The 15,264-nt window shown below is 34.2% G+C and overlaps 3 protein-coding genes across 3 annotated transcripts; 2 read left to right on the forward strand and 1 right to left on the reverse strand.

The window, feature by feature from the left end:
* Positions 1-354: 354 nt before the first annotated feature.
* LOC116776375 (uncharacterized) lies at positions 355-1,457 on the forward strand. Its single transcript, XM_032669575.2, has 2 exons — positions 355-794; positions 1,232-1,457. Exons 1-2 carry the CDS (start codon positions 603-605, stop codon positions 1,388-1,390), a joined length of 351 nt encoding a protein of 116 aa, XP_032525466.1. The 5' UTR covers positions 355-602; the 3' UTR covers positions 1,391-1,457.
* Positions 1,458-2,477: 1,020 nt separating this feature from the next.
* Positions 2,478-6,703, reverse strand: LOC116776274 (BTB/POZ domain-containing protein 10). Its single transcript, XM_032669424.2, has 4 exons — positions 6,154-6,703; positions 4,490-4,686; positions 4,042-4,295; positions 2,478-3,394 (listed from the first exon to the last, which is right to left on the reverse strand). Exons 1-4 carry the CDS (start codon positions 6,512-6,514, stop codon positions 3,070-3,072), a joined length of 1,137 nt encoding a protein of 378 aa, XP_032525315.1. The 5' UTR covers positions 6,515-6,703; the 3' UTR covers positions 2,478-3,069.
* A 345-nt stretch (positions 6,704-7,048) lies between these two features.
* Positions 7,049-14,709, forward strand: LOC116776290 (uncharacterized). Its single transcript, XM_032669451.2, has 10 exons — positions 7,049-7,473; positions 8,820-8,961; positions 9,412-9,543; positions 9,999-10,257; positions 10,608-10,755; positions 10,903-11,051; positions 11,563-12,383; positions 13,055-13,551; positions 14,088-14,201; positions 14,562-14,709. The coding sequence occupies exons 1-10, from the start codon at positions 7,295-7,297 to the stop codon at positions 14,683-14,685; spliced, it is 2,565 nt and encodes an 854-aa protein (XP_032525342.2). The 5' UTR covers positions 7,049-7,294; the 3' UTR covers positions 14,686-14,709.
* The last annotated feature ends 555 nt before the right edge of the window (positions 14,710-15,264 follow it).

The following is a 15,264-nucleotide window of genomic DNA, read 5'->3' on the forward strand; positions in this document are numbered from 1 at the left end:
TATTGTTAATAACAATCAATAATCAGGGTCGGTTATTTGTATGAGTCACTCAAATTCCTATTAAACGACCTCCAGGTCATTACGTCATCGAGTATTACTAATGAAATGTCATCAGGACCGCAGTACATCCAATATGAAAGACATTGTCGTTGGGAATAAGAAATTTCGTCGGGATTTGTTGCAATGTTAAAATTAGTTTTATCAAAGAAAACCAATGATTTTATATACAAAAATCATCTATGATCGTGTCTGTGTGGATATAATAATGAAAAAATTAAAACTGTCCCCGTTTAGGTTGACGAATAAACTTGATCTAAGAGTAACGAAAATATAGATAATATTCCAAGTGAAAATAACTTCGTTTCACATTTTGTTCTTTGATAACGAAGAAATATATCTTTTGTATATGTATACATAACTAATATATTTTGTAATTATAAAATGCTTCGCAGTTAATTAATTTTAAATAGGCAAAATGGCGGGTGAACATATGTTGTTTGTAGATCAAGATTGCACCACAAATGCGCGATAACTCATAACCCTCCAAGTCATAAGTCAGAAGAACTCGAGATTTCCTCCTCACCGCACGTAGCAATAACAAAATGCGTATAACATTTATATTTTTTATATGTTCCGTGACCTATTTGAGTGTGAAGGCTTCACATTTAGTGTTAGGGAACGTGTCTGATCGCGTTGTTTTGGCAAATCAAACGAAAGTCGAATACGCTGGTTTCCCATTTATGAAAAGGGTGAAATTTTTCTTTTACAACACACCAGATAACCGACCTATCAGGGTAAGTCGATGTTAATAGTTTTGAATTATTGTCATTTTCATTATCTTATGTTTAAATTAAAATTATTACATATTTAGTTATAATAAATATAATATAACCTTGAGCGAAGAATATGTTATAAACTGATACAATATGAGTAAGGTCTCGAAGTAGGCCTCATATTTATCAAATAATTATTTAATAAACACGACTGTTCGAATGTTGACATATACATGAATTGAACAGTTTTGTAACGTAATGTTAATTTAAGAAATTTATATATTTTTTTATTGTTATTTGTCTAAATAAAAATTGAAGACTTCAATTAAAAGGGAAATCCCGGTCACGACGCTTGTTATCTGAAGAGATATCGTCAGTTTTAGCGCAAAAATTATGTTTGATATTTATATATATTTTTTTATGTGGGTAAATGTTTGATAGAAATATTTTTATTTTAGGGCATTCAAGCTTTGGACCCACTTCACACGAAATCATCTGTCAATGTGACAGCTGGCGGCGTCGGCTTCCCCTTCGTCAACTTACGTATGAAGAGCGAACGCGGCAAGACCATGGTGTTCGATATAGGAATATATGTTGATCCCGATTTACGTTACTAAAACTTTTAGTCTAAAAGTAATTTATGTATTGTACTTGAACAATTATTATAGACATATTTTTATTAAATCCTTCTTTCTTTGATATGACGGTAGATTAAAATTTACGATATAAATTGTAATTCATTAATGCTTATAATAGTCGTACGGTTCTGCTATTTGTCGATACAGAAATCCTAGCCTATTGGTACGAAAATTTACTTACTAAACTTGAGGTATATGTTAAACTAATGTCAGATTTCACATTATACGTTGTAGCATGGCATTGGGTGATATTAGCCTAGTGTGAGCGTACACTCAAATTCCAAAAACCTTTTAACAATTTACGCTATTGCACCATATCTTTGAGCATGAATATGACTCATCGTGATCTCAGTCCAATAGACTTGATGAGATTATGTAAAAATTAAAAACATAATTCAAGACGTCCCTATATAAGAAGATATATTAGATTTATCAAGAAAAATATACCAAACAATCGAGACAAACCTGTTAAATAACAATTAAGAAAATCTAATATATTTTTGCTTCACTATGAACAAGACAACAACTTATAAAATAAATGCTTCCACAGTCAACAGTTCAAAATCCCGTCCATATAACTTTCTTAGTGCGGATTTGGTGCAATCCATTGTTAATTAAAAGCAGTTTGTGAAGGAAAATTGTGAAATATCAACATTATGACTGAATCGGCAAAGTTCGTTAAAATTTATAACATCCAATAAAAGCTTTCATGTCACCGGAACACATTTATATCGACCTGGTCACTGATTAAAACTTTTAAATCATAGCAAAGCCTTCCAAAGCTACTGTAATGTTAATAACAACAATTCTGCTGACTATCAACTTAGTGTGTCTGTATATTTTAGGAGACATTTTTACTAACCGATACATTAGTCTCAATTTGTTTTCATTTATCATTGTCCCACTTATATCACAGCAATCAGCACAAATAAACAAAATAGTAATTATAACAGAAAAAAAAATCTTAAATAGTTTATATATATACAGACATAACTAAATATTTGGGGTTATAAGTTGAATGCAACCACTTAAACAATGTCCAGCACAAAGAAATAAAACCACAATGTATATGAATATAACCAATATAATATAAAAGAGCACAGTACCATTGAAATACATCAGGTAGGTTGTAACATTAAAAAAGCAGTTCTATTAAACAGAATGCAACATACAATTATCCTAAAGGTATCATAAGAGTAGCCGCCATTTTATTTATCAAAACAAAATGGCCGTTTTTAACATTGTAAATTTTTTTCCAACAACTATCTAATGCTTATGTAATTGTTGCAGATTAATTGTACATAAATTGGAATACAGGCTTGCATAAAGATCATGTCCGCAGTTAATTTGTCACCAGATCACCGATCCCGGACTATCATAAAACTGTCCGCACAATTTGAGTCACTTCAATGTCTGACCGACTTCAAGAAAGGCTTCATATTATGTGATATGTTTGTTCCAAAAACTGCTGAACCAATTCCGATAAACTTCCTATATTTTTTTAATCATATTTTGTTAATATTATATGACAAAACATTGGATTCCAACAATTAACAGACTATTAAAATCCTTGCTTTTGAAGTCGGTTATGAATTTCCTGGGGGTGTTCACCAACAGAACATGGCCAATAGACCTTTGACCTTACGAGGCATCCAAAATCACTGTTCCTCCTCAACCACTTCCCCCGGTTCCTGGACTTCGACCTCTCTTTCTCTATTCTCTAACTCTATCACAGGGTCAGCGGTGGCTTCTGCCAAGTTGGTAACAGATTTCGATTTGAAGCACTGAAAATCCACATGCCGGCTCTTGGCCTCCTCTTTCTCCCAGGACATGTGTATGAAGGGTCGCTGGACATAGTTGTATATGACCTCTGCCCTTCCTCCGGGGCGTTTTCTTACTTTCTCCTTATAAGTCGGATAACCTTCCACGCCGAGCCGTATCTTCTTTAAGCCGCGCTCCTTCATCACTTGTTTGGCGACATCCCTGAAATTAGTAGGAAAAATCGTAAATTTGTATGTTTCTAGAGCAGAAAGCCAAAAAAATAAACATATCTGATGGCATTTGGCGCAAACGAAGCCGTCGATAAAACAGAACAGCAAATCTGTGATAGTTCTTTACAACTCTCTAAAATCCTGTCAAAATTAGACCTTACTCATTACTTCACGTTCAGATTATTTTTAAATTGTGCAGTGAAAATGTATGTATGCACATATGTTACATAGAACTCAGAAACTATTTTACTTGTGTATCCAAAGTAGCCTTTTACTATCTGTAGCCATAATATTACCCATGATATCACAGATAATATAATAGCTTCTCCAGCTGACAAACTGGTACTCCAGATGTGTCAAAGACTTTGGGACCGGAGAATATAAGAGTACTATCACATTGAAAACTGTTAGCGGGATTCGAATCTACATCCTCAAGTAAATAAAATTATTATTTAATTTTAATGTAAAGTATTATGTTGCCTCGGTTGATTAATTTAATCATATGTATATATATTTCAATATTAATTAAAGTACTAGCTGAACATAATAACTGTAACTTATTTTCCACTATATTAAATGAGCTGTCACCGGACTATATCCGGCTAGGTTACTGAACAAACATACACACAGGCGACTCACCTATTCTCAATATACTTGAAGAACCGGTATAAGGGCGTGGACAGGACAGTCTGGCTGTACTCGTCTCCCATCTGTGGTGGATACTGTTCGTCCCAGTCTACACTGTCGTCGTCCAAGAGCACGACCACGTGACACTCGCGGTCACCACGCTCAGCTGACTCAACCATCAGCGGCAGGATGAGACGCTCCAGGAAACTCTCGAACTGGCGGCGGGCGCCCTCGTTTGACAGCTCGTGTAACAGACCGCGAAGGTTCTAAGAATTATGACAATTAGAACCTCCTTTAATGTCTCCGATGGATTTATATAAGTGTAGAGCAGGGTTTAATTAAAACCTTCTTAGATTTATTGGCTGAATGTAAAATGTACATCAATAATTCGGTTCAAACGATTCTGAGATTACTGTCGACTGACAAACAATTTAAAAACAGAATTAAAAATAAATCTTACTTGACATCGGACAGTATTAGCATCGAACGGCACAAGTAAGTAGTCGCAGGCTTCCCTCAACTCCTGAACCGATACTGTCGGCGGACACCTGATAGTTCCCCCACGATAGTACTCCAGGATAGCTCTGAACACGGTCGCTGATATGCCCTCGGCTACTTCATATTCGCCCCGCTCGTTCGGATGTGTTAGCTCTTTACCTGTAAATTAAGTATACTTTTTGTAAGAAAAAATTCAATAATAAATTTAAATGTAAAAATATACATTACATTATATATGTTTTAAAATAAATGACTGAATGATGAGAATGAATTTTGTGTCTTGATAGCTTTTTAAGCCAGAAGTAGGAACTGATGGCATGCTCTGAGATCAAATGCCAGTTTTCATGACATCAATCTATTTTATAGTATCTATATAATATAATTGAGTAACAAACATACAAAATATATGTATATTATTAAAGACAACTTACAAAGCAAGATCGCAAACTTCAACGGAGCACAGCATTTGGAAAATCTATACAATTTTAATGAGCCAAACCTGACATATATAAATATATATATAATGTCTGTTAGTATTATATATAATGTCTGTTAGTATTATGGCAAGAGAATAATGAACAGATTTTGAGGAAACTATACAATTATATAGTTTTTAAATATATCTACCAACAGATTACAGCTCTAGAAACGAATAAATTTAGTTCCTAGACACTTGTTTCTACAGCTTCATACTAAAATTGCATCTTATGATGTCATCATCATCATCATCATCAGCCTATACTGGTCCACTGCTATACTATACTGCAGCCTATACTTATGATGTACATATATAAAATTATTTCAATATTTACTGATATTATATTTGCAAGTTAGTGAGGTTGAATGTAAGGATGTTCGTTGATATATTGTGAAAAAAATACTTTATGAATTTTGAACAAACTTTTTCAGTAATGTAGATAACACATCGGAATAGAACATAAGTTATAATTTATACCGGGATACCATGTTGTTCCTGAGGATCTTGTTGTCATATTTTTTGCTTCAACACAGTATACATTTCTCTCCGAACCTAATTCAATATTCACAGGCAAACTCACAGACAAAACCTAGTTAATTTACCAAATATAATATTATTAAAGCTATTTATTTGATTAAAATATATTTAACAAACTTAATTTCTTGTTGAAGAGAAAATATAAAAACAATGTATATAAAATCCTAACAACAAATTGTGATAGAAAAATATAGCAGTACCTATATCAATTAAATAATAAGCCTCAGATTTTTAATGTTTTTAAGACGCCCTAACAGTTTTTTCTTTGTCCTCATGTCTCAATCTTTCCTAACATTATTTTTTACAATTAAATTTAAAATGCATAACCAATTAATCTTGATATTCATATATAATTTTAACAAAATTTAGTTAATCTTAACATTGATAGCAACATTAAGTAATATTCATTGCCCGTTAATATGAATGAACTTAGGAAGAGACAATGGTAAAAATTACAATAAAAATAAATTTAGTCAATATTATTAGCCAGTTTCTTCGTATTAAATCTATATTTGCAAGAAAATCAAGATTTTCAGTGAATCATATTGTAAAAATGAATTTTGTATGAAATTGATAGATAATTCTTTTGTTTGTTTATCAGTCATACTTACTTGAACTAAACATAAGTCCGAGCATTGTATTCGGATGCGCTGTGAACTGTGCGGGGTCGACGACGAATCTCGTATTATCAACAACCAACGTGATCCTATCTTCGCATAACTGATTTTTCTGACCGTTTTTCGGAAAATCCTGGCCTGATGTGGAAGGTATAGGAGCGTTGGGATTCTGGTTTTTTGGTGGCATGTTTGGCGGCATCCTTCTAATATTCGGTCCGTTACGTTTGGACAGACGCTTACGACGATCTTCAGCGTCTGTTCTGTACTCTTCTGTATCACTGCTGCTGTCTGGGTAGAAAAAGGATCTGCGTGGCTCTGACATGGCCCCCTGGCCGTTGGCTTGAGAGTCAGACATGGACGCTCGCTCTAAACGAGCTCTTACATTACGATTAAAGTTTTTGTTATAAAAAAATTACTTAATGTAGAGGATTTTTTAGACAGTTTCGTTGTGGAAACTTATTGGCTGGTTGCAAAAGTAATACAGTTTATATAGTATGAACTATGAAGTATGAACGTCAATTGTGTGTTCGTGACTGACAGGTTCACTACTCATAATATAAAAAGTTCCTAGACGTTTTTTAAATTATATTAGACCGTCAATTTTAAATATCAATATAAGTTTCAAACAAAGATTAAAAATTAAAACATTTTTTTTAAGAAATTTAACAAATAAATAAAAAATTTTTAGAAGCTCATTCATTTACAAATTTAAGTTTTGTAACTATTAATATAATCACTTATCGCCCCCAATTTAAAAAGACACATACATAAATGAGTTATAAACGTTTTTCATTGATTTTTTTTAAATAACTGATAATGACCGTGACAATGAAATTAAATATTACTCTAACATAATTACTTAAGGTATTCGAACGTAAAAAAATCCCACCCTAATGATTCGGTTGTTGACTCTATTTCTGTCAAATCACCTAATAGTTGGATGAAATAAAATTATTTTTGTTATTATAAATTATAGTGTTCAATTAAATATTACTAAAATGATCTGTGAGCTACAGTGAATGGATAAAATAACTTTTGCGCGACTGACGTCATATAAAGTGAAAGATAAATCGTAGTTGTTACTTGTTAGCGTAAAAGGGCATTTATAGGTTTAGTTTTGGAAAAGTTAGTTATTATGGAACATAAAGAAGAGTACCACGATCCAGACTATCCAGAAGCACCGGCGGTTGAAAAACCAGACAAGCCAAAAGTCTCTCAGGAAGATAACATTCAAACAATAAAGACTATAATACGCCGCGAGTTTCAAAACGAATTAGATGTTCGAGAGAGGGAAGTTAATCTGATCGACCAAAGGTTTGTCCTGCAGTTGCTGTAATGACTTAACTATAATAACTAATAAAACATTACCATAGAAATATATAGTTAGTAGTTACAATATAAATTTGATTTAAGAACATGTGGTTTTATTGTAATATAAAAAGATCTTTAATAACTTTCTAATGAAAATACTAAGTTTCACATATATTGTGACTGTCAGTAGTTTTATTAAAGTTTTTTTTAATTGATATAAAAAAAATAAATATTTAGTTACAGAACAGTTATGTATGTTGAAAAATTGCTTGTAATATATTAATATATTTTAAAAGAGGTTATATATTTCTTACATTGCAATATAATTATATTCTTAACTATTCTTAAATTGGTAAAACATTAATTTATATGCCATTTAATTTTCCTATAAGTCTTAAATTATTTAAGTTTCAATACTTTTGCAGTTTTCAATAATTCTCAGTTAATTACTAATTGACTATTGAAATAACATCACCGTTTTCAATACAGAATCTTATAGAATTGTGAAAGTTCTATTAAAATAAACGTAGCAATCATAATGAAAATTTTATTGAGAGAAAACCTCATAGTACATATTATAATTTTATTTTTAGAAAGGATTTCCCGTAAACATCTTTACGATTTAAAGTCATGTAATTTTTAGAAGCTACGGAGTTTGTTAGTGGGAATTATGATTGCATATTAAAAATTGTGGAGGTCGGGTTCATATATATGATATGTATTTAAAACGTAACAATAACCGATTTCTCTTGCAAATATATTGATATATCAATTAAGTAAATATACTCTAGTAAATAATATATTATATATATATATAAATATAAGATTTTATACAATAATTGCCCATAATAAAATTTTCTATAACATTAAACAGACAAAATTTTTTTTTTGTAGTTTTTTCTTGAATAAAATACATTTTTAGTTCTTCCAAAATCCCTTTCCATTAATTTTGGTCATGTATTTTTGATTTGTGGTAGTACGTGTTTACATTGATTCATGTGTTATATCAAATTCTCGCATTTCCTACATAATTAATAGGAAAATATTGAACATAGTACTAAAAAATATAATTTTATTGGTCGATACTTGTACTGTGTCAATGAAATTAATAAGATTCATATAGTAATAGAGAATGAAAAATTCATGTACACAAGTGGGGTTCGAACCTACAACCTTAGAATATACAGGTTGTTTGTCCGACTAAGCTATTGTGTACTAGCAAGAGGACATAAATTAATATATATATATGTATATATATATATATACATATATATATATATACATATATATATATATATTAGGTTTTCTTATCGAAAAAGGAATCGATACATCAAATTGATTAATTCCAGGATGTCCCTAGCAAGGCGGTACCTCCACGAGTTGAGGTATGCTGTCGTGAACAGCTACTACAACAATCAAAAGCTGCAATTATCAGCTACCCAGGTGGAAGACGAGGTTGCAGCACAAACGGAACCACGAGCTAGATCTGAAGTAAGTTTATTGTATACTGAGATCTGAGACTTTCGCGAGTATTCATTTAAATGAAACTAATATTTTTCGGATTATGCTATGAGTTATTTACTTATTTTAAACTGCGTACTCCCGACGTTTCGGTTACTTTGCTGCGACCGTGATCACTGGCAGACAAGATGAGAATGTTTTTGTATATCTCTTAGCAAGACTGAATGACAAGAGCTAGTATAATAAAATCTACCTACTTTATACTTGACATCATATTATAAAGAAATTAAAAAAGAAAGCCTTCATTCCATTCGCCAAACTCCTTCGTGCTTCCTCCACACAGTAATCAAGATTTTAATACGTCTGACAAATAGAGGTTGACATTGGCAGAATATTCCACGATTCCAGTGCGAGTGAAGCCATAGCATAAAAAAAAAATTAAAGCAAAAAGTTTGTATACGATGTGTAAATATTTTCCAGGTGTCCTCTATACTCCGTAACACACAGCCCAGGATACATCCGTCAGTGCAGAAGCTGCTCGGCAAGAAATCTGTTGCCATCGAGGAGATATTCAAATCAAGAGCACCGAGGAAAACCAGGAGGGACTATGGGGTGTAGTATCGTTTAAGAACTATTTAAAATATTTCAGATGTATGTATATATGTGTAGGTATGTTTGTTTGTTTGTGTCAGTCGTTGTCACTGAACTTGAAAATCCCCAACTTGAAGCTAAGTGTGGTAATTTAGCTAAGTGAAGGTTTTGACATAAATATTATGATTTAAATGTACTGAATCTCATTATAATAGTAGGTCTTAAATTATCCTATTTTTCTTTTATTTAAATTTTTACTGATTTTATATATGATAATGGATATTATAAATTATGTGTATATATACACTTAGTAAGTAAGTAGTAAAAAAATAAGTAATTAAAATATATACAAATATAGAGCTGCAGTGTATGTTAAAGTACATACATACATTCAAAACCTGTATAGAAAAATTAAAACACAAGTAAATATTGAAAAGAATTAATTAATGTTTTAATGTATATGATAATTTTTCCAGGCTATGGTGCAGAAGAGGAATTACACGATATCAGCTGATGAGACGAAGTCGCTCCGGCCGGACAAGAATGAGCCCGGCCTGAATGTGGTGAAGACGGAAAGCAACGAGCACGAGGACAGGTCGGAGGCCAAAGGTCAAGTCCCAAGCAGCAGCAGGCCAAAGAAGATCCCTCGCCAGATAGACCCGAAGGTGAACAATGTGATCACAGTGGACGAGGTCACAAGGAACCAAATGAAACACAGATATAGAGTCATTATAGGTGAGCAACGATCATTACATGAACAAACATTAACAGTGCGTGGGAGAAGGGGAGCTCCGTACCGTGGGAATGAGAACAGGAAGCGGTGGAAATTGATTTTAAAGGAGTTTTTAGTGTTTTAAGACAAACTTTGTTAACATCGCTTACAAGTCACAATTGATTGCCATCATTCCCTCTCGCTCTGTCTCTTTCCCCTAGAGCGTTAAACGTTTAACGCAACCTTGTTTTAAGTCGCATAAGAAGTTTCACTTTAAAAACTGCATCTGATTTATATATATATATACCTATATGTATATATATATAGGTTCCTTCTCATTATGTTATCCAGTATATAATTAATTTGTTTCAAGGCAACACGTCAAAGTACGCGCCCCCGGCGTCCCGCTGTGACCGTTCCACCCACAAATGGTTGTTGTATGTCAGAGGAGCGCCCGTAGTGGAAGCCATCACTGTTAGGTTACACCACTCGTACGCGCCTCACGACACTGTACATATAGAGTGAGTTATACACACACACATATATATACACACACACACACACACACACACATATATATACACACACACACATATGTTTTTATCCAATACAAACACGAGCTTTCTATATGTTGCCAGTTAACATAACCTCGCTCCATCTGTTTCCAGCAAGCCTCCATTTCAAGTGTGTCGCCGTGGTTGGGGCGAGTTCCCAGCGCTGGTTACTCTCCACTTCCTCAAGTCATATCTGAACAGACCGGCAACCATCACACACACCATCAAACTAGACAGACAGTACACCGGCCTGCAGACTCTAGGTTATATATCATCATATATATATATAGTAAATAATGAGTTTACATATAAATAAAATGATCGTTTGAAAACAAATTTAATAATTTAACACTTTTCCACTACATGTATTGCTACATGTATACAAAGTTTCTAACTAGATTTTAATCCAATTGCTGACAACTAACAGATTCAGCTCATGTAAACTTGCAGGCATTATTATATTTTCGTATATATATATATATATATGATAGTATCAGTACATATAGTAAATACTGTTACTGATGAAATATTGTGACAAAAGTAGTGTTCCCTTTGAATTAATTTGTACGAGTGATATTTTTTCGTTATTAATGTCAGTGTCACGAGCATTACATATTAATTTAAATAATAATAACTGTATATACCTATCATAGGAAAGCTCCTTTATTTGATTCCTCATTATATACAGCTATAAAGTAATTTTTTATATGATTAAAAATTATTTATTAGTATTGTCGCATATTAGAAATTTTATTTTCTTATAAATGATTTCAGGTGCGGAGACAGTTGTGGATGTATGGTTATACAGCACACCGGATATGATAGAACACCAGCAGAGGGACGAAGAAGTGAAGGAGATCAAAGAAGAAGTGAAAGAAGAAGTGAGAGAAGAAGAGAACAGAGTCAGCGGAGACGATAAACAAGACAGCTGGCTGGAGTTCTTTGCAAAAGACACGAGTCAAGTGAACGTTGATGAGATGTTAGTTAAGAATGAAATAAAAACCGAGACGGTGATGGACAAGCACGGTGATGACAATGATGAAGTGAGCGATGAAGTGAAGAACACACAGAACAAGAGGATAATGAAGTACATAGAGCCGACCACAGGGAAAATATACTATCTGGAAATGGACAGGGCCCTAGACCTGACCAAGGTGCAAGAAATAGTAATAAACTCGGAGGGGAATGTGAAGACAGCTAAAATAAGCCCGCTGAAGACAAACGGCCTGAAGACGACCAAGAACAAAGAGTCCATCTTAAGGTCGCTATTGAAAACGGAGGATTGTGACGAGTATACTTACGATCACATAGAGAACGATCACTGTTACCTAGCCAGCGACTGGTACAAGAGGGACCATAGACAAGCTAGAGTGGAGGAGGCCAGAGACAAGTCGAAGAGTCTAGTGTACAGCAAATACAAAGATATTATATCCAAATTCACGTGTGTCAAGTCTATGGTCAGTTACCTATTGAAACACATGCCGTTGGTGAGCGAGGCGGCCGGCGACGCGGGCTACGTCTCAATGTTCCCGTTCGTTGTCACATCCGACGACAGATACTGGAAGTTGGACTTCGCTAAACGAAGGAATATGGAGGTGAGGGTGTGATGTATACTAGCTCCCGCCCGCGACTGTATACGCGGAACATCCGAGGTGCGTTCAGAGAGAAATGTACAGAACCTACCGTACAGGACATATGCGAAGTGTTACGTGACTACATAGTTCGTACATATATAACTGCCCTGTTGTGTGCGTGATTCAAATATATAATTCAGCCTACATGTTATCCTGATGGGTGAGCTGTATTTTGATAAGTTTCATCAAAATCGATACAGTAGTTTTTACGTGAAAGAGTACGAACAACCATCTTTACGAACTCTTGAATTTATAATACAAGAAGGATGGAATGTTCTAAATGATTATACGGTTGAGATCCCGTGTTATACACCCTGTATATTGTTACCACAGCATCGCTAGGACCGGGGGGATAACCTTCCCCAGAAAAAACAGACCTAGGACTTTGCTTAAAACAGTCTCGAAAGGTATTGAGTAGTGAGCGACAAACAAAAAAAATCGCTTCATTATTATATATAATGACCGGTTTTGATGTAACTTTGAAACATCAGTAATGTTTTCTATGATAAATAAATTAATAAATATATATATTAATGTAAAATTGCATATTATTAAGTGAGATGACTTAACGTGTAATTCACACAAACATACATCTATATATGTTAAGCATATAAAATTATATACATTTTCAGTGGTCACGGGCCAAGTTGATCAACAAGTTACTCACAGAGACCTTCAAGGCGGATCCCGGTAAGGTCTGGAGGACGAAACAGATCCTGGTATACTCGAGATTACACGGATACTATCCAATAAGGCGGGAGAAGGCGGACCTCAGAACCGACGAGTGGTCCTCGTGGAACGATCTGGATGAAGGGAAATCAGAATCGAATATAAGAGAGGTGTTCCCTAACGAGAGCGACCTGTCCACGTTGAGCGTGTTCAATAAAAGTGATTATGTCACCGAGGGTGCAGTCGTGGATTTAGATGTGAGCGGTTCCGACGAAGAGATAGAAATAGTCGGTGACGTGAGCGGCCAGAAGAAGCCTGTGCTGGCGGAGCGGCCTGTGAGTGATGACGTGCTGCCCGTGGACAGCAGCGACCGGCTCAGGTTCCTGTTCATAGAGAAAGTTTGTGAAGACATCGGCATCGTATTGAGGAACGAGGACATAGGTCACGGTTACTCTTACAGGTGAGAGATTTATATTTTTTTCCAAATGTGAATATATATGTCGGAGTAGGGAGCACTGTCGTTTTTAAAAGAGTGACGTCAGCATCAATGACGTCACCGGTGACTTTATTCTTGAATGTCACTTGAAGAGATCCGACCCCTGCGACAGCTCGAGCGAGACTGTCTGTAATCTGTACTGTCGCCTCTATTTATACCATCTGACACTCTTTGTCGTTACTTCACTCGCACAGGTGGCTCCGCAGGTGGTTATGGGGCTGACACTTGATTTCAACTACCCTCAATTATTTGTTGTTCAAATAATAACAATCGCGCTGATATATATGCATATTATATTTACTATGAATATTAGAATTAATAGTTTTTAAAGTTATAATCGGTTTTTATAATATATTATTGTTGATAAAGATGGTGTAATTAATCTATCTAAATGTTTATGTATATTTAACTCCAAGTCTTTGAGTCTTTGTTAATTTAATAAGAAAGACTTTATATAAGACAATATTAACACGGTAATATATGCATTTGTATTGTTTTAGTTCGGTCCACTCAGTCTTGTTGTCGGCCACCAAGTGTTTCGCTGAAGAGCTGATCAGGTCGTCTCTCGCCAGACAACTCACCTCAGAGCTGGGAGAGGGACGCGTCTGGGTCGGGTTTGTATTAACTAACATGTATAGACCAACTGTATGTCTGTTGATACACCGTCATCTCGAGAACATTGAGTCGTTTTACTTCTATAAGGTTTTTACTATAAAAAACCAGCAAGTTCTACTGATATCTATGCGTCTGATTTAAGTTATATGGAACCGGTATAAAGACTGCCTGATTTTATTTCATCACCACCCTCTGAGCTAGTGAAGCGAGTCTAGATACTGTGGGTTACGGGTTCGAGCCCCGGCTGGTGATGTATGTTTGTTAATCACACAGAAACATCAACTGACCAGATGATAACTTTTATAAAATCTAAGATAGTATATATCGATTAATATATATATATGTTTATCATTCTGCAGCTGGTCCAGGCCTCGCGTGTGTCTCCAGCACGTGTTCCTCGCCACCAGCGACTCCAGGTTACAGCTGGTGACGTCATCACATCTCGCAGCCGCCGCGCACACACACACACCGCCGCCGCTATAATATATTACACACATTCATACATTATGTTGGCCTTTTATTTAAAGATATGAAAGAGAGAGAAATATACCTGTCTCTCTCTCACCAACCTTCACACATACACAGAGTATAATCAATGTGTGTAGATCATGTTACTTGAAATGGTTTTTTGAACTACGAAGCTAAGTATAGGAGATAAGTTTCGTCACAAAAATTGATAATTAAGATTTTTATATAAATGTAAGACAATAATTTTCAATCACTTATTTGATTGTACATTTCTTATTAAACATGTTATATCAATATAACAAATTTTATAAATTAAAAAATATTAATTAAAAGGCAACGAGACTGGTTAAAAATAATAATTATGTTTTGAATATATATATATATATATTTATATTTATATTTAAACAATTAAATTCATTCACAATAAATCATTTAACCAAAGCTGTTATATCAAGCTATAATGACTATAATGTCCTTATATTATCTCATGAAAGAAAATACATTAAAAAAAAAGTATTTATTAAACGAGGCATATATTACAAAGGCCTATTTACATCATCAGATGAATTGGAGTCGGCCTCAAATGTAAAGGAA

This window comes from Danaus plexippus, chromosome 28, assembly GCF_018135715.1.
Source record: "Danaus plexippus chromosome 28, MEX_DaPlex, whole genome shotgun sequence".
Taxonomy (NCBI): domain Eukaryota; kingdom Metazoa; phylum Arthropoda; class Insecta; order Lepidoptera; family Nymphalidae; genus Danaus; species Danaus plexippus.

Coding starts and splice junctions, on each gene's coding strand:
- LOC116776375 (XM_032669575.2), top strand. CDS start 603: ATGCGTATAACATTTATATTTTTTATATGTTCCGTGACCTATTTGAGT. Junction 795..1,231: donor CAGATAACCGACCTATCAGG/GTAAGTCGATGT, acceptor TTTTTATTTTAG/GGCATTCAAGCTTTGGACCC.
- LOC116776274 (XM_032669424.2), bottom strand. CDS start 6,514: ATGTCTGACTCTCAAGCCAACGGCCAGGGGGCCATGTCAGAGCCACGC. Junction 4,687..6,153: donor CGGACTTATGTTTAGTTCAA/GTAAGTATGACT, acceptor CTTAATTTACAG/GTAAAGAGCTAACACATCCG. Junction 4,296..4,489: donor CTAATACTGTCCGATGTCAA/GTAAGATTTATT, acceptor CATAATTCTTAG/AACCTTCGCGGTCTGTTACA.
- LOC116776290 (XM_032669451.2), top strand. CDS start 7,295: ATGGAACATAAAGAAGAGTACCACGATCCAGACTATCCAGAAGCACCG. Junction 8,962..9,411: donor AACCACGAGCTAGATCTGAA/GTAAGTTTATTG, acceptor AATATTTTCCAG/GTGTCCTCTATACTCCGTAA. Junction 10,258..10,607: donor CAGATATAGAGTCATTATAG/GTGAGCAACGAT, acceptor ATTTGTTTCAAG/GCAACACGTCAAAGTACGCG.